This window comes from Colletotrichum lupini, chromosome 5 (genome assembly GCF_023278565.1).
Source record: "Colletotrichum lupini chromosome 5, complete sequence".
In the NCBI taxonomy this organism is placed as follows: domain Eukaryota; kingdom Fungi; phylum Ascomycota; class Sordariomycetes; order Glomerellales; family Glomerellaceae; genus Colletotrichum; species Colletotrichum lupini.
Genome location: NC_064678.1, coordinates 4,715,877 through 4,738,499, shown reverse-complemented (window position 1 = coordinate 4,738,499; position 22,623 = coordinate 4,715,877). Strand labels below are relative to the sequence as shown.

Genomic DNA, 22,623 nt, shown 5'->3' with positions numbered 1-22,623 from the left:
GTCTCAGAAGCCTTTGAGTGTCGACACTGTCTTGGAAGGGATACCACGTGCATATCCGCCAGGCACATGACCACGCGTGTGCGCGCGCGTTTGTAAGCATAGACATATCTCTCCGGGGTCTCTGAAGAACAGAATCGCGCCGCGAGGAACAGTGATCTTCACCACAGCCTGCTGCAGTCTCTTGCTGTACTCGATGGACACTCCTATATTGTGTCTTGTTTCGTCATCTCGCCATAACACATCCATGGTACGGAGTACAATGATTACATAGACCTAGACCTGTTGAGTGAGACAGGTCAGACTATAGCCCCGGCCTCGCCTGCATCTTGCATTTTCGCAGGGAGCAGCAAGTGTGAGTGATTGAGAGATCCCCTCAAGACGTAGCTGTCATCTGGTGTCGCAACAACTGATGCGGGCGCGAAGACAGGCATCAGCAGCTACGAGGGCAAGGGGATCGGGTGCCCAAAGAAACCACCGGCCTAGCCGTGTAAGAATACTTTGCGCATTGGAACCTGCATCGATTATCTTCCGCTCGTACCCGTCGACTTCCGCCTGCATGTACAATCTGCACTATCGTCCTCGTGGGGTTTTGAAAGGAACACTACTCCTGTCCAAGAGGGGGGCTGCGATTTATCCAAGCGCCCGCCTTCGGCGAGCGGCAACATCGACGTCGCATTTGCCGGGTCGATCATATCCGCCCACATGGAGGCCCTTCCATGCGGCTCCCCGTCGGTGAGCACCCACTGAGTTGAACACAAGCTCAATTCAGCACAGCATGGTCATCAACAACGCGTATCATGTCAAACGCTTCCATGATCCTTTTCAAGAACCCATTTTTGGGGTCGGGATATTTGTATTGTATTCGACAGCATCGCCAAGCTGCGGGTAGAAAGAGCAATCTCATTTCTCGTCATATGGTTCCTTGTATGACATGAGAGGTGATTCAAAAGCACCATGAGGCCAGTCAATGACCAGTGCAATCAGTAAAAGTCCATGTAAATTGCCACAAAAGTGTCGGTTAGTCGCCATCTCGAGTCCTGTGACCGGGACTATCGACTGTTGTATCACATCTCTGCGATACGAGAGTTCCGGCTGGAGGGACCTGGGGAGATAGCCACGTCGCTGCAGCAGGGATAGAACGCGACCCTTGGTACACCAGTTCCCTTTGATTCACGAGGGCGCTACCGAATGGATGGTAGAGGCGTGGAAGCGGCACGGGTCGCTGTCTGGTGCTATGTAACCGACACTCGTCGGTCTTGATCCAATGCATTCCCCCGTACCGACGCAACTAGTGCATCGTGGGATGACCAGTCGCACCGCGAGCTGCGAGTGCTGTCGCTCCCTTTCGTACGTAATTGAGATGGCAAGATAGCCTTAGGCCCCATCGCTTCGCCAAATGTCCTCGTCATGACGCCTACATTCGGCGCTGCCGCACCAGCATCGCGGAGAAGAAAGGGCCGTAATATCGCGTCTCAATTGAAGCTCGCGCTCGGTCTGGAGACAGAATAGGTTCTCTCTGCATGCTCCATTCTCGCCTTCGACTACACGACTCTGATATCGGAACCTACACGGAACTTATGTGGCGGTCGCACTGCCGTACAATTCTGCGAAGTTTTGGAGCAGCAAGCCGTTTGTGTATCGTTCAGCGAGACAACGTCCTTTCAAGTCTCCGATTGAATATCACAGCCGACCTATGAGGCAATGGGGTGATTATCAATGTGTCAATTGCGAAGAAACCCAAGCAACGTCGAGAAATCGACATGCTGGTTCGCAAATCGTCTGTTGGCTTGGTGGTAAGCTCGACGGTACCCTCCCCGAGTGAGTGCAAAGATTAATATTCTGACCGGCCGAGCATTGCCAGGTAGGGGCTACGGATAGCTGCTTGTTAGCGGCTGCCTCACGCTTGCCTTTGTTCTCATACGCCGTGTTCGCGACATTCGAGATGAGGATCACGAACTACAGAGGCCTCTTTGCCTCGCAAACTTGACGGAGGCCACGCGAAAGGATAAGGCTCTTAGAGCGCGTGGCAACACATCGTATTCCGCTGGAAGGAATAATCTGAAAGCATGCTGCCGTCATACGAGGAAGAATAGGATATTGCCTTTGTCGTTTCTTTTGACCTTGCATGCCTAAGCGCACCCGAAGGCCTTAGTACGCTCCGGTGGAGGATACTGAAATAAACGACGATACGGTGAAAGCGCTAGCTTGGGGCCGGACGGGAGCGTTTAATCGGCCGCTTCTGTGCTAGGAGTTGGCTGGACAGCGATGGGTGAGAGGGCAATATCACGTGCCTGGTGAACCTCCTTGACTGACTTGGTTCGCACCATCGCTGTAGTCTGTTCGTCTGTGCCGTCCGGGTGCCCATTGTTGTTGATGGTCGAAACCATAGGAACGCGGAGCCAGGATGACTATATCCTTGGAACCACTGGGAGTCCTATTTCCAGCCACACCAGCCTTTTTGGGCCTTGAATAGGGAGTTCGAGAACACGTACGTCGCAGTTGCTGTGCGGCCGAAGATAAGGTGCCTGAACGCTCATTGTCGTCTGGATACACGACGTTTCTCAGTGCGCTCATCCCTGGGTAGGATCAAACACAGGCTGGTGAGAATGAGATCCCTTCCGGGGCTCAGAGACGATATTGGCCAGTTGCTGGTGCTTACCGCTATACGGGACAGTAGCATCACAAATTCTTGGTGTAACTGTCATCAAACTCCACATGCGGATCTGCGGCGGCTTGCATTTCATCTGGTTGCGCAACCTAGACAGTCGAGTTGTTGGGCGTAAATAACGAATAATCAGCCAATAGTGAAAGTCCGGTGCGCCAAAGTCTGCTGGAATAAGCAACAATTGTGCATAGAGGACGATTGATTTGGAGGGACGAGCCGTCACCCAGTCGGATCTTTCTTTTCGGGGCCGATATCGTTGTTGTCAGTGTTTTGAACATAGACACCATCAATCAAACAGGCCGGTAATAGCGATGAGTTGCCAGCGCATGGATCAGACTCCACCGGGAGCAGGAGCAAGCAAAGGAACCGGGTTGTTGTTGCGGGGTTATTGGCGCCCGCAAAGTACATCCATTGATCTGTGGATCAGAAGAGACGCACTTGCAAAATTGCAAGATCTGTCGAGTCTCAAGGCCGACTTGACCCTTGCGCTGTCAGAGTCCCCAGATTCGTCCGAAACATGACATGATCGACGTTGGAAGGCCTCGTTTGGTGGAGATCTCACCAGAACTGGCCAAAGTGGAAGCCCGTGCGAGATTTTGGCTGTCAATGGTATCGACTTGTCTCTATCCGAAAGCAGGCATTTGAGGGACAAGGGCTGAAGGGGAATTGCAGTCCACTGGAACTTAGCGTTGAGCTTGTTTGCTTTGCTCGAAGAAATCCAAAGAATTGTTTCGCAATGAGGCACCCCTCCTTTCTTTAGTTGATGGATCGGTAGAACGGTGTCTCAGTTAATCAAGATGCGTTGTTGGACACAATGAAAAAAGATTCTGCTGGTTGTCGGCTTTGTAGATTGCCTGCGAGAGTCCTAATCCGGAATGTCATGCTGTCTGTCTTTGGGCGACTGGACAGTGTCTTGAAACAACTTTGCGCGCGCTAAGATTGGTAGGCTTTGGGTCTTTGTATGCCTGATATCCGTACTCAACCCCACGTATCGACGCCACGCTCGAACGTTGAGGGCTGATGCTTCAGAATAGCTCTAGCGTTGCTTGGAAAGGGACGAGAACACACCTCGGGGAGCCACGTCGCGGCCCATAACTCCGAGTATGATGTCATCTTCTGTTGATACGTTTTCGACAAGGACCTAAGAGTTCCCAAATTTGAACCGGCAGCTTATCAAGGAACTGTTGGACTGGAAGGGCTTCCATTCTATTGGAAGGGCGAAGACCACGCCAGACGCCAACTTGTTTCCTTTGGCCGTGGCTGACATCTCTCAGCTCTGCTCGAAATGAGGATCACTTCCCTTTGGGGAGGGCTATTGCTCCTTTTGTGGTGTACGAGAACGACATGCTAATCAGCAACGGTCGCTATGACTGACTTGGTAACCTTACGTCCAGGCGTCAGGTTCTTGGTGTCTTATTAGAGTCGTGGACCGTACTAATCTTGAAGCCATGAGTGGGGGATTTCCCCCAACCTCACCGTTCGGATGATGCTGACCCAACTCCGGGACTTGGGGACCAATCAAATCTGGTATGCTGAAAGCGCGATAGGGTCGTAAGGAACGGTGAAGGACAACGCGCTTTCATAAGGACAGGGATGTCATCATATAAGATTTGCCGGGTTTACTGGCTGTCTCGCTTCTCGGGAGATATCCGCGGGGCAATGGCACAAGACACTATTGAGGACGATCGTCGCCGTATGTAGATGCCGGACCGCTGTCATCTTCAGCCTCACTTGCCCCAATTCTCCGACGACTCCCTAAGTAGAGGGAGAAAAGGAATGGCTTGATTGAGGAAAAAAGCTAGACAAGCGAGTTTGGCCACTGCTTTGCTATTTTCTGCGCCCTGTCTTCGGTGGTGTCAACTCCCGACATCATTTGGCATGCAAGCCGTCCAGTCCAGGTGCACGGCCACCAAACTCGAGGCTTTACGGAATGGGAAGTATGTTCTGTACTTTGTCATATTTTGTGCCATTGAAGAACTGAAGTGGCGTTACTCAGTCCTGGGGTATGGCGACAGTATGCTGGCTGAACGATCGACGCAATCGGCCGCCCGTTGGCGAGCTATTGCCGTTCTGGGTCCTAATGGCTGCTGTGGCATTGTGACGTCGCACGGGGTCTGCAGACGCGGCTTGCAAATAGCAGGGAAGTGCGATGAGAGATCAACGGTGTCGAGGTCTCGGGTATTGTTGCTGTCTTCGCACTCATTTGTTCGTCTTAGACACCGGGTCTTTCGATTGGCGATTAGCGATTGACGGTTGAGCTTTGATCTGGTACAGTAAGATCAAACAGGCTGTTGAGGGTAGTGTGTCTCACTGTCTCGAACAATGGTGGAGTTATCGTCTTGGTCGGAGACATGAAGAGATATCTCGGCACATGGGTATCGTCGATCCGGCATCCGAATGTGGGCCTTGGTGTGCTGTGGCCTTGGGTTTTGGGCGTTACTGCAACAACCTTGGCAGTGAACCGCCTGCTTCAGTTGGTCATGAGTATTCAAGACGACAGGCGTCCAATGAGTGGTGGACTAGGTCGACGAGCGAACCAAGATTCCCAACGGAGGTCCGAGGAAAGACAGGGGCCTCGAGATTGTGCATTAGGTCGAAGAGGTTGCGTAAGTAGCCATTTGGCTGGCTTGACGCAGCATGAGATCCTGACAGCTGCAAAAACGAAAGTACAGGGCGGAAGAGGAGTAGGAGGTTGCAGCGAAGCAGGTGGCACGTAATCCTCGTCGGAGGCGCTGGGAGGAGTACTTGGCAGGTGAAGCGGCCGTGAGTTGGCTCTGTGCGTCTGGGTGCAGGCGTAGGCAGAAGCTGAGGGAGGTGGGATGCCGTGCGGTGCAATGCAAGGCAGGCTCAAGCTGATGCTCGTGCTGATGATGGAGGAGGCAATGCTATCGATGGTGAAGCCGTTGGCGTTTGCTAATGGATGGCACTGATGGTGATTGATGGTGGTTCCGGGAGTCGATGAGAGGAGCGTGTTGCTGCGGGTTGCACGGGTACAGGATGGTGCAGTTCCTGGGACGACGGCAGCAGTTTGTGTTTCGAAACATGGGATTCTAGAAATCGGGGGGAAGAACCACAGACGATGTTGGAGCAGCATTGATGGGAGCCAAAGAATGCCGAGTCGATCGAGGGTAGGTTGATTTACGATGTCAGGTTGCAGTGCCGTCGTGTCGGAGCATGGTCCGGGTGTGACGGGAGAGTAAGGTAAAGGTAACCTCAGTCCCAACGGCAAGGGACGTGGAAGGAGCCAAAGGAGCGCAAAGGGAGACCTTGCGCGAGCGCACCTTACCGGAAATGGAATCGACCAAGAAGGAAGAAAAAGTTACGGTAAGGTAGCGACTGCCTTGGTCTTCAGGAAAATTTACACGAGGAAGGCACAGAGGTGAGCGAGCCACGAGCGTGATGGGGACAGAACGGAGGACGTGCCTGCCGTCGGGGTGCCTGGTCACCTTAGGGCAGGTTGTCTGCCCGCGCCTGCCCTGAGCTGGAAGAAGTGGGTCAATCCCCAGGACTCTTCCTCCTTAGGTAGTAAGGCAAGTCCAGTCCATTTGAGGGGACGGAAAGCATAGCCGCCCGTCGTGTGGTGTTCCCTGCCGTTCCTGCCGTCCCCATCGCCCCGCCTCCTTCCTTGTGCTCCGTCTTTTCCCACGGCCGCGGTGCGCTTCCGTGCCGTGTCAAGTGGGTCTCGGCCATTTTCTCTGTGCAGCTGGGGTGATTCCTGAGGCAACCCCCATCGCGGTAAAGTAACTTGTACATGATCTTACCTTTTACCATTGAGAGAAGCTACCTCACCTGCTACACCTCACTAAAGTGAGCTTCTATTTTTTCACCCTCCTTCAGGCAGCCCGACATGTGCTCAAGGCATCAGCTCTGTGCTGTGCATGTCCTGAGATCAGCTAGAAAGAACCACCATGCATGCCTTGGGTCCCAAATTCATGCTGGGGTAAGAGCGATTCTTACATATGTGTAACGTAGGTAGATACTGGGATGCTCCGCTTCCTTGCTTCCTTTACCTCCGACTTGGCCACGCAATTCAATCCGTCTCCAAAGGATCCGATTCTGACTCGAACCTGCGTCGTCGATGCTTTCCCAGGATACCAAGGCCACTTTGACCACCATAGAATAAGACTAGAAATCGGCAAACTCACCTCATAACTTCTGTCACACCAGAGTCTAGAAGCGGCTCTCGGGGGGCTGGGACCTCCCTTGTCCGTACCTTATCATTTCCGCGGATAAGGTAAGGCAAGGTAAAGGTAAGGTAGCTGAGGTGCTCTGAGCTCTGTGCGGGAGCCCCGGGCCACTGGCCAGCAGTTTGACTGATGCAGTACGCTGCGAGAGTTTCGGCAGACGTCAACGTGTCGTTTGTCTCCTCCTGTTCGTCTCAGGAACTGCGGGAATTGCGTGTTCCCGTCAATCGTCGTGGTGAGACGCTGGGAACTCTGCGGCGCCCTGGGCGCGGCGGCGAAGGCGGCCTCTGCTCGGCGACACTTCAGCCACCTTGGCTGACAGGAGGGGGACAGCCATCAATGCTGTCGAAGCAGCAGTGGTTCTGAATCGCTGCCTCATCCGAATCATGTTGGGAGGCAAGCGGGATAGCGCCATGAAGAAAACTGCCCAGAGGGTCTAGGGGTGATGGAAAAACTTAGGAACATAGTCTCAAAGAGGAAAGCAGAACGTGGAAACACGATGCGCCTTGGCTTCAAGTGGCTTCGGACCTTCGGACCACAACGGCCACAGCTGTTATGAATAAGACGAGGTTTGAGAAAGAAAGAGTCGTAGATGGATGACGAGCACACTTCAGGTCGGAAAGCGGAGAAGAGGGCATTCAACCAAACTCTTTTTGCAAGAAGCTCATAGGATACGAAGAAATCTGAATCACGATAACGGGCCGTAAGATTGGCAGTTCGCCAAGCATGGACGCCACTTGGTGGGTGAGCTCCTCGTCTCTGATCATATCTGCTATCCGGAGCTTCGAAGTCTTTGCTTTATCTCGGCCGATGTTCCGGTACTTTGCGTCCAACACGAATGGGACCGTTGCTAGCCAACCTACCCTGCGATGTCTCTCCATGGGCCTCGTATTTGTCCGAGTACGTACATAGCTTGCTAGTCAACTGGAGAAAGCAGTCTATGCACACAATCGTGCATCTTATACACAAAATGTTATGCCTGGGAACATGAGGACGTTGTATGTTGGAACCGGGTGACAAGTTGTCATGGTTTTGGATCTGAATCCGAATCTGAATCTGGAGCGAGACACAAGACAGGAAACAAACGCTTTGTCCGCAACCCGTGGCTTTGCAGGAGTCAGTCGTACTTTATTTTGCCTGTCACGGAGACGGGAAAGAAAAGGAAATAGCATCTGGCGGCTGTTCCTAGGTACTCTAGTCTCTGATCCGCAGTCAAGGAGACCACATGCACATTGGATACATGTGCATCAAGAGTAAGAAGCGTGCATGTTGCTTACATTGGACACTGGCAGCATATTCGGGTACCGTCTTGCCAGGACTACGTATGGCTATCAGCACAGTGTCTGAAGTTTGCATATCACGCAATGTTCCATGGAGTCATGTCGAGAGCGTTGGCGTGTTGTAGATTGTGCTCCAAGATTCCATACAATCAAGGCAGTTCGTATATCCATGTATCTGAAATCAAAGACTAAATCAAATCAGTGTAAGCAAGGTGAGCAAGTCTCGGTCAGGTATTAGCAAGAGACGAATATTTGGAAGGGAGAGGCAAAGGCAGGGAAGGGAAACCTTGAACACACACCACGGAAGCCGCCCAATTGCTGGTTACGTGCCTCTCTGTGTGAGGTCCAAGCTTCTTCCCGCAGGAGGAGGTAAGATACGTACTCGGTGAAAGGAGGCAGGGGGGCAAGGGCGAGGGGGGGAGATCTCACCCCATCCGCACCGTTTACTCAGGGACCCCCTGTCTCTGGAATTGCAGGGGTCTTCGTTCCCCCCCCTGCTCGTGTCGTGCATGGTTAGGCTCGTGGCCCCACCCTATCTTTACCCTCGCCTTTTTGGAGAACTGGGGACGAGTGCGAGGTACCTTAGGTATGGATGGGAAGTTGTGAAGAAGACTTGAGAGGCAGCGAACAGCAACCTGAACCACCTAACCTAAGGTAAGGTAGACCACTGACCAAGGCAGAGGCAGTGGAAGCTCTAAGGCAAGCGAGATATCGCGATGCTGCATGAGGCATGAGGCATGAGTGAGTGGCACATTTAGAGGAAGTGTGGGCCAATATGAAGACGCTATCGGCGACTTAATGAGGGCACATTGCAGCTGAAAAAGCTGCAGAATTACGGTGATCCCACGAAACAATGAGAGACGGGTAGGAGAAGGAGAGGGAGGAGGGGGGGGAGCACCTCGTAGTCGAGTCACATGGCCATGGAGAATGGTAGACACGGAGAGATTTCCTCGAAACAAGGCGCCGAAGAATACCAGCTAAGCACCTTGAGCAAGGTGAAGCGGACATGTTTCTGGGTCTTATCGGTTGGCCGCCTCTTCCTTTTCCTCACGTTACACATTCATTGTTCCGTACCAAGGTCATCAGGTATGTGGGTATCATCACAAAGACAACGATTGATGAAGAACAAACATCCGTAAGGTAGGGATACCTTATTACCGTGAGGTAAGGAAGGTAAGCGACCTGATACGTGCCTCTCAAAAGAGAATTCACGGACGGCCTGTCATGGCGAGGGTAATAAGGCACATGGAGAGAGTGTGTGAGAGAAAGAGTGAGAGAAAGAGAAAGGCACAGAGAAACGGTACTTGGAACGAGGTACATGTTGGAACCGTCATCTTACCTAAGCCCACAGGCCCACGTCCAATCATCTACCGTCGCCCGAGGTACCGTTCGCTGTTGTCATCTTTTTGCCCAGGCAAGGCCCCAAGGCGGCAAGGCCCCCCCTTCTGGGCGTGGTTGACTTTCCCATCACCCCATTCGCCCTCTTGGAAAAGGTACTTTGTCTTTTTCCACCTCACCCTCTCTCACCTCCACTGGGAGTCTGGGACTTCACACATCCGAATCTGACTCTGACATGCCACTTCACCTCAATTGCCCTTCGCTCTTCGTTTGTTCCTCTGTTTCTTAACTACGTTTTTTTTTTTTTTTACCCCAAAGACATGGATTGCTCTTAGCTTCTTTTCCGCCTCTCCACCTTCACCTCCAACTCCCCGACATCATCACCTCTCGCCCGTACCCGCGGCCCCCGTGTCAACCGTGTCTTTCAACTTTGCAGTCCGTCCCTCGCTACCGAGTTCCCCCTTGTCCATCGTCTTTCCAAGCTCGTCCTCCCGCTCGCCCTTCTTCTTCGTCGTCCTCGCACACACATTCGTCCTCGGACCAATGCCTGGTCTGTTCCAACCGGCCGAGCCAATCAGCCCCAGCGTGCGAGCACATCCGCCTGCCGTCGGTTGCCCGGCATACTCCCCTACGGAGAGGCCCAAAGGAAAGCATCTCGTCCCTCTTTTGTTGATCAAGGTACAGTCCCGTCTTCTTGAGCCTTCGATTCTTCTCCCCGAAGCAACGTCCACCCCTAACCTACGGCCTATCCTGATCCCTGCACATGGCTTCTTGTTCCTATCTCAGTTCCACTGTCCACTCTACCAGCTTGGTTCGGACCTGGGTCTGATCGAGCTGATCGGATACCTTACTGCCCACAGATACGCCTGGACCCTTCTGGCCTTGCCCTGCCTTACCTCACCTCACCTTGCCTCGCCTTGCTTTGCCTCGCTGTAGAATCTTACCGTACCGTTCCATCTTCCGTGCTTGCGGAGCTTCACCTTCCACAAGGCACTTGGAAGACTCACTGTATCCATACCAAGTTAGAAAACCGTGTGTGGACATGGCATGCTGAGCATAATCCACAGTAAAGGTAGCCCGCGTCATCACCCTCTGCTCCCACTTCCTTGTCCCAGTCGCTGTTTCTGACCATTTTGCTTTTTACCACGCCAACTTGGAACGAACCGTTTACTACCGTCCCACCTCTTTGCCTTATCCGAGGGCAGGGTATCCTGTCCTTGACCAGGCCCCAGCTCAAGCTCACCAAGCTCTAGATTCAGCACACACCACCACCATCATGGCAACCATCATGACCCTCATCAGCATCAGCCTTCACAACACGACACCGGAGCACAGCGCAGTTTCTGGGATATGCTTTTCAGCACAAACCAACAGATGCCGTCTCCTTCAACCCACCCTGCTTTCTGCCTTTTGATTTTCCTAGTTGTCTGCCCACCAAGTGGATGGATGGTCATGGTGCCCCCCCATCATCCGTCCACTCAACCCTTGAAGTAAAGAAATCAGGGTCTCATTATGGGGAACTCCATATGGGTGATTGCCGGCAGCACTTGCGTTGTCTCCAGAGTTCCGTGGGGAAGCTGGGGAAGCTAGAAGTGGCAACGTCCAACGTCTATCACCAGCCAGGTAGGTAGAATATCCATCTGAATGGCTTCGGTAGCTGCTCCCCTCTCTTCCCACATCGGCCCAAAGGGGTGCCACCTACGTTGTCTGCATGCCCAGACAAGGCTTTATCAGGCCCAAACCGTTCAAGCCTATGCTTCGAATTGGTCTGTGTTGGTTCTTTCTGTTGTCTTTCGCTCTGCACCTCGCTGCCGGCTAGCTGCCGAGTACTCAACCTCCCCGGTCAGTTCACTTTGTCCAAGCGGTCGAGCGAGCTCTGGCCTGCTCAGGAGAGACTTATCCAATGCCATTTGCACTTGAAGCCCAAGGGTCTTTGCGTGCGAGTGAGCCAACCAACCCATGTCCACACCAATGGACGAGTCCAACGTACCAAATGGGCGTTTACATGGGCCGTTTTCTTTTTCCCTCAGACTGCCTCTCCGTCTACTCTCATTCTCACACTCACACTAGCAACCATAATACGTACAGGTACGGGGTACATGCTGGGGGGCACCTTATGCTCAGCCAGTCTCTCACCTCTTATGATTGTGTCTCTCTCTGCCTTCCCTGTCTCCCTCCAGGGTGGGTAATCAGAAGTCGAGCAAGGTCGGTCAACTTTTGAACCAATTTGTCCACGCCCTCTTTCAAGGCCACAGCCCCCAATGTACATGGTTATGTACAGTGTATACGCCAATGGATAGCATATCTAAATCAGGCCCTCGCTTTTTAACTGTTCAACGTCCGCTCCTTCTCATCCGCGTCGCATGCTTCTTGTTCTTACAAGCTCCTTCTCTCATTCCTTCCTACAGCAACACCCGGACTCTCACTCCATGCTCGTCCCTCTTGGACTCTGGGTTATGGCCGTGACCGTTTCCGTTCCTGTTTCGTAACCCCGTTTTTCTCTCATCCACGTTGCTGTCGACCTTAGTCGGCTAGACTCCGCTCGCTGCCGCCCTAAACCTCGATCCGTGGCCCTCGGAGCTCTTCCCGCACTTCATCGCACTCTCACGCGAAGCCTGAATAGAGCTTGCTAATCCTCCTTCGCCTTGTACCCACTCGCCTTCGATTGTCACACAGACATCTTTCTTGCACCACCTACAGAACTCTAATAATTTCCGCCGTTGTCCAGTTCTTTAATAGTAGCTTGCCCCTCCACCATCATTGCATTCTCTGGACCTATACAGCTTTGTTAGATCAAGATACCCCATCTCCTTCTTCTCACAGAGTAGTCTCAAGCAAACTCGGGAAACTCACCTTAATCAACAATGTCTTCTTCCTCCAAACCTCGCCAACCCCGACTCCGGGCCTCTTGCGATGGGTGCTTCTTGGCCAAGGTCAAGTGCTCCAAAGCAAGACCCATCTGCTCCAGATGCCTCGCGTGCGGTCTCGAATGTCGCTACTCTCCCTCAAGCAGAGCCGGCAAGCCAAAGTCAGATAACAGCGCACCAAGCCACGCAAATACTGTCCACATGGATATGACCGACCTATCTCCCATCATGGACGAAAAGAACCTCATGTTCGGCCAACATCCCGGCATGTACAAGATGGAGCCTGGCTGGCATACGCCTACAAGTATGGACTCGGGGGCCATGAGCAGAAATCCATCAATTTCTTCTGGGCTCGCCATGCTCGGCGTCGACGACACAACCCCAAGAGACCACCAAGATCCGACAGCAGACATGTACGGAGGCGGCATGCCCTGGACACCACCCACAGATTTCTCAGCTGCTCCATATCCCGATATGACAATGTCTACCGCACATATGGCCACCCATCACGGCCGCTCTCAGTCCATGGACATGGCCATGGCAGCCCACATGACACCGTGGGGAGACCCAACGCAGCATGATATGATGGCGTATACTACCATGCAGAATCCAAGCAACATGGCCGCCGCCGCATACTTCCCGAGCCCCTCAACAACACCCAACATGCGACCAGCTGTCCGACACAAGTCTTCATCGTCAGGAGGCGGAGGTTCCTGCACCTGCTTCACAGTTCTCTTGCAGTCCCTCCAGGCCCTGCACAACGCCTCATCTCCCCAGGCACCACCATTCGACCTCGTCCTCTCTCTCAACCGCAAGGCTGTCGAGGGATGCGCCGCCATGCTCTCCTGCAACAGGTGCATGAGCCGCTCCGGCACCCACACGGCGGCGATGCTGCTGGCGACAGTCATTGGCAAGATCACAAGCTTCTACAAGAACGCCACGCACACCTACTTTGAGAACGGCATGGTGCCCGCTGTCAACCAGCTCAGCCCCGGCGGCGGACTCGGCGTCAGTCTCGGCGCCTACACGCTGGGCGGCGAGGACGGCAGGTGGCTCGAGCTCGAGATTCTCAACCGCGAGCTTCGCAAGCTGGAGGAGGTCTACGCGCAGTTCCGCGAGGTCTGCGCTGATCTGTCAGAGGATCCTGAAGTCAGCAAGGCCATGATTGGCTACCTCGGCCACAACCTTGGCACGACTCTCGAGGTCGTCAGCCATCGCAAGGGCGACATGAGTTATGCTTAGTCAGGGGACCCAACAGTTCGGACCAAAGGCCTTGCAACTCAAACTCAAACTCAAACTCCAAAAAAAAACACCAGAGGAGGCAAGAGAAAAGTACAAAAATTTGGAATACACACAAAGAGCGCTGCCACGGATGAGCGGCGCTCACTCGACACGACCGATATGAGCATACACTACTTCTTTTTTCGCCCTTCTTCTCTTGGAAGATTTGGCACGTTATTTACACGGAGGAGTGATAGGTCGGTGGGGAAGAGAGAGAGAGCCAGTTTTGAGAGTTATGGAATCGACTATTGTACATTCTTGTCAGGCGTTTTACCGAATTTCACCAGCTTTGGTTTCTTTCTATCGAGGAACGGCGCAACGAAGGCGTAAATTTTCTGGTTCATCTCTTGTCGTTTTTACTGCTTTCCCCCTGGGAAAGCCAACTTTCACTCACTTTGGGCGCATCTATCGGGAAGGGGAAGGGGGCGGCGGAGACCGGATAGAACCTCGGATTGGACGGCAGCAGGCAGAGGAAGGGGATCGGATACCTGGAACAAATGGCAAAAAAAGGGATGATTGCGCGCGTGTACCGTCAGATCGTCATCCACCTGTTTCTTCACCAATTCCACACACACAAATCTTTGGATAACCTTGTTCGACCGAGCTTTCCTCTCAGGTAAACTTTGTCATTCTGCTTGGATTTCGCTTCTTTCCCCATGTATTTTCTCATAGCGGAATCTGTTATGGAGTTCATCCGGAAGGGGAAGCATCATGAACCACGCCGTCCAGCGCTTCGACGCTTTTTTTTTTTTTAATCTTCGGACGGCAAAAGTCAGTATCTAGTCAGTAGTCAGTAAGGTAGTCAGCTAATGGAGACGATTCGTTGTTACAGACAGAATTATCCCAATAATTACACAATCATTGCAAAAGTCGGGTGTCATCAAAATGTCATCATCGTGCCTCACCAAGGCCCTTTGCCATACATCGACAACTCCCAATGCGGCATCTGGATCTGACGCAAGGCCAGCCCTCGATCGAATTTCATGTCAGGATCCGAGACGCAAAGTGGGGTCCACTCGACTTCTCTCTCTCACTCTCTTACGCATTCTCAAATCTCAGAATCTCAAATCTGTTACGCATTCTTCTAGTCTCTTACTCGACTCTGAGGCTCTAGTCTCTAGGCAATCGTCCATGGTCTGACAAGACATGCGGGTGCGCTATGCGAGGGCTATGCGAAGGTAGACAAGGGTGAAAGGGGGGGGGGGCAAATCGTGGTAGGAGCAGCGGCAAGGACGACCTGAGGGAAGAAGGAGGAGGCTGGGTAGGTAGACTCTTGGGACTTGATACCACGTGCATTTTAGTCAGGCAAAGAGTCAAGGTGGTTGCATGAGTCTTTCTGTGTCGCTCTGCGAAAAGTGTCGAAGTGGTTGCATTAGCCTTGCCGGGCTATCCAAAAATGCTCTCTTTCTCTCTCACACACGCACTTACACGTACACACTTACACACTCTCTCTCTCTCTCTCTCTCTCTCTCTCTCTCTCTCTCTCTCTCTCTCTCTCTGTCTCACCTCATCCTCACCTCGACTCACCTCGACTCTCGCATTCTCACCCCGGAACCAAAAAGATTTCATCCGTCCGTCAACCCGCTCGTCCACCACGTCACTGGCGCCTTTTCTTCTCATTTCTCCTGCACCTTTCCCGTCCCTTCCGTCCATGCAACCAATCTTTGGCGTCGCGGCGACTCGTGCCTTGTGCCTGGTGCCGATGCGTGTACGGTGACAAGTGGGCATCTATCTCTCTTTCTCTCTCTGCTTCTCCACTCCCATCTCAGTGTGTCTTCCTAGGCTTGTGATTTGTGGCTGACATGACGAGATGATGCTTCACAACACGGACGGTTTGGAGATGTCCGAGGAAGGACATAAGGAATCGTGGCTTATCTGATGCGCTCACGCGCGGGAATAAACGCAGCCTCGTCCAATGACGTTTGAGCCTTGATCAGATCCCTCTCTGACTGCCCCCCCTTCACTTCAGCTTCTAAAGGGCTGATGTGGGGAGGGCAGCTTCAGAGTGCAAGGCTTGTGATGTTGGACACTGAGCCCCAGTGGCTTGGCCAATTGCCACCACACAAACTTCGCCACGACAGGTTAAGAGGAATCGAAAGACGAATAATTCCCCGACGCAGGTTCAAGATTCGACGTCGAAGCAAGCCAGGGAAACACAAAACATCCCGTGTGACGTTTCGGTCTAAAGCTATCTTGAGCAGGTCCAGCTAAGAAGAAGGCATGATAGATCCGGTGTGGCAAGCCGTGCTTCCGGAGGGGGGCGCTAGGAATCCTCTCATTGACAAAGTACCTGGCTGATGAAAGACTGCGTATTGTGTACCAGTCTCTTGAGTGAAGTTGGTAGAGTACGCGTGTCTTGAGGCGAGGTCTCGGACGATTTGAGATCAAAAACCTGACGCAGGTGCCGAGGCTGAAAAAGCTGGTGACAAATGAAAACGGATGAGAACAAGCACAAGCACTGGCTGTACCCTATGTTCATCTTGTAGAACAGTGCTTTTTGCTGACTGATGGACGTGTCAAACCAATCTCCCGGAAGACAAGGAAGCACGGATAGTGATGATGGGAGGATTGAAGTTCTGGCCTGCATGGGCGTGAGGCAGCGGCGTGGTCAGGAGACGGGTTAATTAGCTTTCAAGGACCGAGCTCTGTGGTGCTTCGAAGGCCATCTTGTCATGCAGTCCCAAGGGTTCTTTGACTCTGAGCCCCTCTAGGTGCTGCAGCCTCTTGTTTCTGGTCAGCTCTCCGACCAAATTCTTGGGATTTGGAGACGTACTTACCTTTCCGGGGGCAAATTGAGAAGAGAGGTATGGGTAAAGTACTGTCGAGAACACGTGGGTGGGAATAAGCCAGTGGTCAACCCGTTTCATGAACTTCCAGCTCCGTTTAGGCCCCTCAGGGGCTGATCGACCAATACGTTGGATGCCTTCATCCTGCAGGAACTCTCATAGGAAGAGGTTTCAACCGGTTGACGGGGAGTGGCGGGGAGACACTGAAAAAGGCTGCGGAAGCTGATTCCGATAGGTGAGGGAGTGGCCGGCCGAATTATTCAGACCAGGGCAAGAATTTGCGAGCGCTCGAATGAATTTGGAGTGGACGTGTTGATCGAATTCCGTTTCAAGTCGTGGATGACAAACTGGAATATCCAGTGACAGATAAATTTAGCGACATTAGTGGGGTCCTTTTGGGAATGAGCCGTCTAGGAAGGAGTAAATGAAGTGTCAGCCGTAGGAAAAGCTCTGTGAGATCTATGCATATCTACATTTCACATGTAAAGAATGGTGACCATTCAGGCGAGTGCAATCTGCCCAGAATATCAGAGAGAGGAAGAGAGTCGGTGCTCTGAAAAGGTCTGTGATGGTGCGAACCATCAAGGGCGAAACGGCAACTTTGCTGTTCTGTGAGAGGCGTTCGTCCCTCGAAATGCTGGGATGGGAGTTGGAGAAGAAGCTTCTGAGTTACCTAAATAGGCAATTTCGAAGAGAAACTGGCGAACGGTTGGTAGTTGCGCTTCATGTCGTTGATTCAAATCTCCTGATAGACTGCCGACGCCAAACGCAGCCACCCTTCTGGCCCCTTGTCTGGCGTCAAAGTGATCGTCTCCCCCACTCATCAACGGGAAAACGGCCGGCCACAGGTCGATCCGGAGATGCTTGTTGGCGAAGCAGCCTCCCGCATCCTCAAACCATGTTGCTTCATGGCTGCGATGGAGGTCTTAGATTCGTGCTTACCTCGTTTCTTTTAGCGCTTCGACTTCAGACAGTAGTCAGCATTCGTTTTGACGATGTAGAGAGTTCAGCGCTATGTTCTCTTTTCTTTCAGAACGCGAATGGAACATTTCTGAACGTCATTGAAGCCAAGAGAATTCGAGTTTTGCTCCATCAGCCATAAATCCTGTCGGTGTAGTACAAGGTCCAGGTAAGTTGATCTTGTGGACCAATAATCGACTTCGACTTGTGTAAAGTATGGAGAGAGAGGCACCTCCAAACATCAGCTGCATACGGACGGTCCACTTGTCAGACTGCGGGAGACAATGGCACAGCATCCTGTGGCAACGGCAAGTTTGGATTGGCGAGCAAGACACAAGGCGCTGGCTTTGGTGCTCGGTCTTTGAAGAGTTTAGACGTGGAGTCAACGTCTCCCATGTCGGTCGTAGCCCGGGGAGAAGTGTTCGAGTTGGCCTCGTGATAGAATCTCACTTCTGATCGCACCCCTTCCCTCCCCTCCCTTTGATTCAATGGGAGTTCGACTTGACTAGTTTGAATTGGATACTTCCATTCTCGCTCCCGTATACAGGCGAGTTTCAAGCATAGGCACGACTGCAAAATAGGCCACTAGTAGTAATTACGTGTAGGCAAAGTAGCGTCAAACTGGAGATGAATCAGTCGGTAACGATTCAAACTATTTGCATGCAGCGGGTAAGCAAGGCATGGGCGTCTTATGCAAAGGTGAATCAATCTTTGGCTGTAGATGTAATGACGCGTACTTACAAGAGTGGACAACGGCGTGCAGAATGCCATGACTGCTGGACTCGGGCGATATTTGGCCAGGCTCCAATCTTGGAGTCGGACGAGGAGGTTTGCAGCAAAGTCTTCTCATTAAATCAGGCCATAGTTGTGCTGACAGTGTTCGAGATTGATTGGACGAGAGGCAACGAGAAGACGTTGGGAATGCAGAGACTGGAGGATGGAAATGGCACAAAATGCGGAAAAAGAAGAACGGACGTCAGTCCAGACCAACCCAAGGATACGTGGAGTCGTGGACTACGGCCGGGACCTTGCCAAGGAGGAAGGCTTAGTCATGCCTGCTTGCCTTATCTCTCGCCAAAAGAGGTAAAGTGCCTGGGGAGTACCTAGGAAGTGGAAAACATCAAGATCTCCGGCGTTGAAGCTGGTGATCTTGGGTAAGGGCGAGGAATGGAGGTTACTGTTGCTGTGTTTCCCCCACCTCTTTCCTCCTCTGCCTAAACATTCGAGTGGCAGGACAAGCAATTGGGTCGTCACTTCTTCGTGATGGAGTTGAATTGGTGTGCAACCTTGCTGCGAGAACCCCTTGGCTCTTCCTCTCCCGCACCACCCACACCACAATCAGTCCCACCCCTTCATCATCGTCATCAGCTTCCAGTAACGGCTTCAAAGGTACCCTCATGGCCCCATAGGCCCAGCTGGCCCCTTCAGTCGACCCGTTCGTCTTACTGATGTGAGACAGCCTGTTGGGTTCTCTCTGCAACACCATCTTCTTCTCTGATTCTCACGAATTGGGATGCGCCCGAGAAACCGCGGCCGCACATCACGATGACCTTACCAGACGTGCAAAGAGTCAAAGGTAGTCGCCAGTCGCACAAATCTCAAAGGCCAGTCGCCGCGGCCTTGCCATGCTCCGCGATGCACATCTCGAAAGGTAACCTATCAGCACCCCAGTCGGTGTTGTGAGGACGCCAGTGGGGCTTAGCTTTCGAATTCTGGGCATAATTCGCTGCTCATTACCTTCCGTGGCATGCTAGACCCTGGATACGATGTCCGCGATCAACATCTAGCCTCAAATTCGGAATATGAACGGTGCCAAGTGGCCTGCATCGCAGCCAATTTCCCGGCGTGGGTGTGCGGTCGGTCCCGAGTCCAGCTCAATCCTCCCCGCAACGGCACAAAGATGAACCGCCCACAAGACAGGGCGAGATGTTGTCAGACTTTCCAATCCCACCTTGGACTGTCAGTTGCGATACATTGATGGGATTCTCATGCAACTCTTTGAACGACAACAGCTCCAAGCGGTAGATCATTCACCACCTTCGTTACCAGTGAACACTATCTTTTGGGATCATCGTTGTAAGCTCTGTTTCTCCTCATTATCAGATCGATCGTCATAGATTCTATGGATACGAGGCCCGCCTGATTTATTGATTTGCTTATCCGCTTTCTTCTGTCAACGTTGTTTCGCGGAGACTGGCCCCGTGGACGATGTTTGTGTAACCTCAAATCCCTTCTCCCTCCTAGACCATGTCTCACCCTGCGCAGCTTCGTATTCATTTCAAGGTTCTCCGCAAGCTAACCAACGTCTTTCAAGCCATGGCTCTTGATTATGCACGAATTCTCGTAGCTATTGTGCCCTTCGCAAGGGCTTCTTTCGCCCGACCCAGGAACGAGCTTACTCTCGCCGCCCGGCTTGTCGCCCGCAAGATGGACACGACACAGAAGTATGGCTCTGTCTCCCACGCGAAATCGGCCATCGAGCAACCCCCACCAACTCACAGCAAACCATGTTGCCCCGCATCACACCCACTCGCCTTGCCATCCCAAAGGAGGCTCTGCATTCAATATTGGAAGCAGTGGCTTGCTTGCAGGGAGCAGCCCAGCTCTAGGCCATGTTCTGGCTGCCTGAAATCTCCAAAAAGATCATCCACGTCTTGGTGTTCACCGAGGCCTGCTTCCAGAGGCAAAACTTCCTGCTAGATAAGAGCTGCCACGTCTGTTTTGCCCATTGACGCCCTAAGTACGCGCCACCGCCATTGGAGCCATGCTGTGATCGAATCCTCGACCGGAGAGTTTCGCGAGTAGCGAGGCTGACACTGCGTGATACCGCTGACTGTCAATGGCTATGGTTCGCCCGATTCGACGGCTGAACGCAAGCCCTTGTATCGAGCTTTTCCGAGGGCAATGTTTTCATTTTCTAGTGGCGTTACCTTGCAGCAAACCTTGTGGCTATCATCGCGTCTGGCAGCATTCAAAGTAGCTTCCCGCTGTCATCACCCTGGTATCGGAATTGACCGAGGCGAAGAAACCATTGCTTCCTAGTGTCGATTCCGAATTCATGGTGAAACTTTCTGTCGGTTCCCGGCATCCATAGACACAGGTTCTAGCGCGTCTGTTGAACACAAAAGTTGATTCTTCTGCTTTCAATCCTTGAAAGGTCAGCGACTCTCAAATCGGAGTTCTTCTCTTTACATCAAATGCCACTGTAGATGAGCCTAGTACTCACTCTTTATCGTACACAACGGCGATTTCTCGTCGATCGGTGGACTCTATCTTTGGGGTAACTTGCGGTACATCTTACCAATCTCCAGGGGTCGGCTAAGGTGGGTCGCGATCTGTATGTCAGAGTACCATGGCATTAGCAGGGGGGACGACACGCTGTAGTCGACGTCATGATTGATGGGTAGAGGAAATTATCCTCAGATTCCGCAATGCATCGAGTCCCCAGAATCCAGAATTCTAGCAGGCGGAAATTTTGTGGTGGTGGTCGATGGATGGCAGGCTCTGTATGTGCCAGGAGGCATAGGGCTCGAAGGTCCCAGGTTGTCTGACACGAATATTGCACTCTAGAGAAAGCCTTTCAAGTAGCACCGCGGACCGCAAGACGGAGGAGTATCCTAGTCAGCAAATCAGCACAGCTGAATGTAAGACGGTGGATGGGACAGAAACGGTGTTGCATAACGGTGACTTGCCGCACCGTTGAATGCCTATCACTAACAAGGATGAAGGGGGACAATCGCTACCTACAGACATATTTGTGCTGGAGTGCAGCGTCGATCGGAGACTCTTGTCATCATGTGAGCAGGCAGCGATGCAGAAGAGGAATTAACGATGCGGAAGTGCGCTTCAGGTGGGGCGACCGCTGGCAATCTCCTCGTAGAATTTTCATCATGTCTGCTTCAGTATTCCCGGATTCATAAGACATGGATCGCAAGAGACATAGGCATTCGTATTATTACCCAAAAGGGTAACAAGCCGGTTCAGTACCGGCGTACCGGCAGTATCCCAGACCGTGACATCGGGGCTTCCGTAGTGCCGGACGGTGTCCCACTGCCGGCCTTCGGGAAACAGTGGAGCTATATTAGGCCTCAAGACGGCGCACTTCCCATTTGCCGAGATCCGGGGCTTGAACCGGCTTCTATTGCCAGCGTTTGGCAGCCTGTTGACGTAGCACAATGGAAGTGGCTGACGTTCCAGAATTCTTACGGAGGTGTTCTGCAACAAAGCATCACGAGCACATGGCATTGGGTGGCATTTTGAGAGCAAATGCCGGATGGATTCGGGAGTCTTAGCGGGTGAGATTCTTGCTTCCTTTGTAAAGAATACGCCGTCAGCTTTGCATGGTACGACTCTGACGAGACGTTATCGCACCACTGTCAAGCCAGCTCAGAGCTTCCTGGTAGAACTCCAGCAATGCCGCATAAGAAGCTTACTTAGAGGCTGGGAGCTATCACTCCCGACCCCTAACAGGTGCCAGCGTCAGCGCGTTGACAGCGGATTCGCATACACACACACCAGAGGGCTGTCAGCGGAAGTAATCCTCTGTGCTTGCGCCTCATCCATTCCTGACACGCAGCCCGGCTTAGACCGTTAAAGCTTCCAGTAGCATACGTTGTTTTGCCCCCACTCGAGTACACCGTTGGATTCCTGTACAAGTGTATTTGGATAAACGTGAGAAGCCTACTGGGAAAGTCCGTGATCCTCCTTGTTTCGAGATGATTACGGTGTCGTTGTATCTAGCTTTGGTGGGGAGGGGAGGGGGCAGCGGGGTGACTAAGTGGACGAACGTGCCCAAACCCAATTCTCTCACTCGTAAAACCAGCCGCCTGGGCTTCATAGACCATCGTGATGCCAAATTCAGAAAGACACAATCGAGTCTACTTACCTGATCCTTGGTATGCTGACGCCAGAACAGGGATTTGATCTTTTTCTCTTGCCAAATCGGCCCTTTCCATCGTGTACAAGAGGTACTTTGGCCTCCAAGTATCCGATACCTTGCCGGTCTAGAACACTTGGACACTGAGGATCTGGCGATCCTCCCCGCTTTCTGTGTGAAGTTTCCCGATCTTGACGCACAGTCTAACCCGATGGTTGTGGGAGAAGGTTGAGCATGTGTTGAAAACCAGCGACTGATAGCGGCGTGAAGCTTAGGTGCCGTCTCTGCCGTAGATGCCAAATGCCCTCCCCCGAGCGGAGATGGCTTATAGCGGCCACTGAGGCGGACAGAGCGGATGAGATACTTTGATGATGGAGTTTTAGATA

The 22,623-nt window shown here is 52.5% G+C and overlaps 9 protein-coding genes across 9 annotated transcripts; 5 read left to right on the top strand and 4 right to left on the bottom strand.

Annotated features, from left to right (window-relative positions):
- Positions 1-1,520: 1,520 nt before the first annotated feature.
- CLUP02_10827 (uncharacterized protein) lies at positions 1,521-2,133 on the top strand (the record flags this gene model as incomplete). The annotated part of the gene is made up of 3 exons (XM_049289799.1): positions 1,521-1,629; positions 1,699-1,793; positions 1,879-2,133. The coding sequence occupies 3 exons, from the start codon at positions 1,521-1,523 to the stop codon at positions 2,131-2,133; spliced, it is 459 nt and encodes a 152-aa protein (XP_049146944.1).
- A 92-nt stretch (positions 2,134-2,225) lies between these two features.
- CLUP02_10826 (uncharacterized protein) lies at positions 2,226-2,537 on the bottom strand (the record flags this gene model as incomplete). The annotated part of the gene is made up of 2 exons (XM_049289798.1): positions 2,226-2,408; positions 2,493-2,537. The coding sequence occupies 2 exons, from the start codon at positions 2,535-2,537 to the stop codon at positions 2,226-2,228; spliced, it is 228 nt and encodes a 75-aa protein (XP_049146943.1).
- Positions 2,538-2,570: 33 nt separating this feature from the next.
- CLUP02_10825 (uncharacterized protein) lies at positions 2,571-3,932 on the bottom strand (the record flags this gene model as incomplete). Its single annotated transcript, XM_049289797.1, has 5 exons — positions 2,571-2,757; positions 2,889-3,081; positions 3,104-3,448; positions 3,734-3,781; positions 3,848-3,932. 5 exons carry the CDS (start codon positions 3,930-3,932, stop codon positions 2,571-2,573), a joined length of 858 nt encoding a protein of 285 aa, XP_049146942.1.
- Positions 3,933-4,012: 80 nt separating this feature from the next.
- On the bottom strand, positions 4,013-7,487 carry CLUP02_10824 (uncharacterized protein; the record flags this gene model as incomplete). Its single annotated transcript, XM_049289796.1, has 16 exons — positions 4,013-4,077; positions 4,142-4,197; positions 4,289-4,377; positions 4,470-4,506; positions 4,658-4,930; positions 4,987-5,130; positions 5,203-5,931; positions 6,041-6,146; positions 6,221-6,360; positions 6,427-6,457; positions 6,513-6,558; positions 6,623-6,746; positions 6,811-6,962; positions 7,018-7,139; positions 7,181-7,272; positions 7,378-7,487. 16 exons carry the CDS (start codon positions 7,485-7,487, stop codon positions 4,013-4,015), a joined length of 2,316 nt encoding a protein of 771 aa, XP_049146941.1.
- Positions 7,488-9,043: 1,556 nt separating this feature from the next.
- CLUP02_10823 (uncharacterized protein) lies at positions 9,044-10,881 on the top strand (the record flags this gene model as incomplete). Its single annotated transcript, XM_049289795.1, has 5 exons — positions 9,044-9,219; positions 9,481-9,735; positions 9,803-10,399; positions 10,458-10,488; positions 10,540-10,881. 5 exons carry the CDS (start codon positions 9,044-9,046, stop codon positions 10,879-10,881), a joined length of 1,401 nt encoding a protein of 466 aa, XP_049146940.1.
- A 98-nt stretch (positions 10,882-10,979) lies between these two features.
- Positions 10,980-12,086, top strand: CLUP02_10822 (uncharacterized protein; the record flags this gene model as incomplete). Its single annotated transcript, XM_049289794.1, has 7 exons — positions 10,980-11,030; positions 11,125-11,233; positions 11,295-11,453; positions 11,538-11,652; positions 11,716-11,742; positions 11,851-11,941; positions 12,003-12,086. 7 exons carry the CDS (start codon positions 10,980-10,982, stop codon positions 12,084-12,086), a joined length of 636 nt encoding a protein of 211 aa, XP_049146939.1.
- A 449-nt stretch (positions 12,087-12,535) lies between these two features.
- On the top strand, positions 12,536-13,576 carry CLUP02_10821 (uncharacterized protein; the record flags this gene model as incomplete). Its single annotated transcript, XM_049289793.1, has 1 exon — positions 12,536-13,576. The coding sequence occupies one exon, from the start codon at positions 12,536-12,538 to the stop codon at positions 13,574-13,576; it is 1,041 nt and encodes a 346-aa protein (XP_049146938.1).
- Positions 13,577-15,587: 2,011 nt separating this feature from the next.
- CLUP02_10820 (uncharacterized protein) lies at positions 15,588-17,757 on the bottom strand (the record flags this gene model as incomplete). The annotated part of the gene is made up of 11 exons (XM_049289792.1): positions 15,588-15,628; positions 15,684-15,822; positions 15,906-16,196; positions 16,255-16,338; positions 16,393-16,545; positions 16,668-16,811; positions 16,882-17,038; positions 17,101-17,313; positions 17,344-17,365; positions 17,449-17,593; positions 17,653-17,757. 11 exons carry the CDS (start codon positions 17,755-17,757, stop codon positions 15,588-15,590), a joined length of 1,494 nt encoding a protein of 497 aa, XP_049146937.1.
- Positions 17,758-18,041: 284 nt separating this feature from the next.
- CLUP02_10819 (uncharacterized protein) lies at positions 18,042-20,065 on the top strand (the record flags this gene model as incomplete). The annotated part of the gene is made up of 10 exons (XM_049289791.1): positions 18,042-18,060; positions 18,125-18,362; positions 18,487-18,621; positions 18,704-18,750; positions 18,821-19,012; positions 19,116-19,320; positions 19,381-19,409; positions 19,495-19,571; positions 19,627-19,975; positions 20,031-20,065. The coding sequence occupies 10 exons, from the start codon at positions 18,042-18,044 to the stop codon at positions 20,063-20,065; spliced, it is 1,326 nt and encodes a 441-aa protein (XP_049146936.1).
- Positions 20,066-22,623: the final 2,558 nt, after the last annotated feature.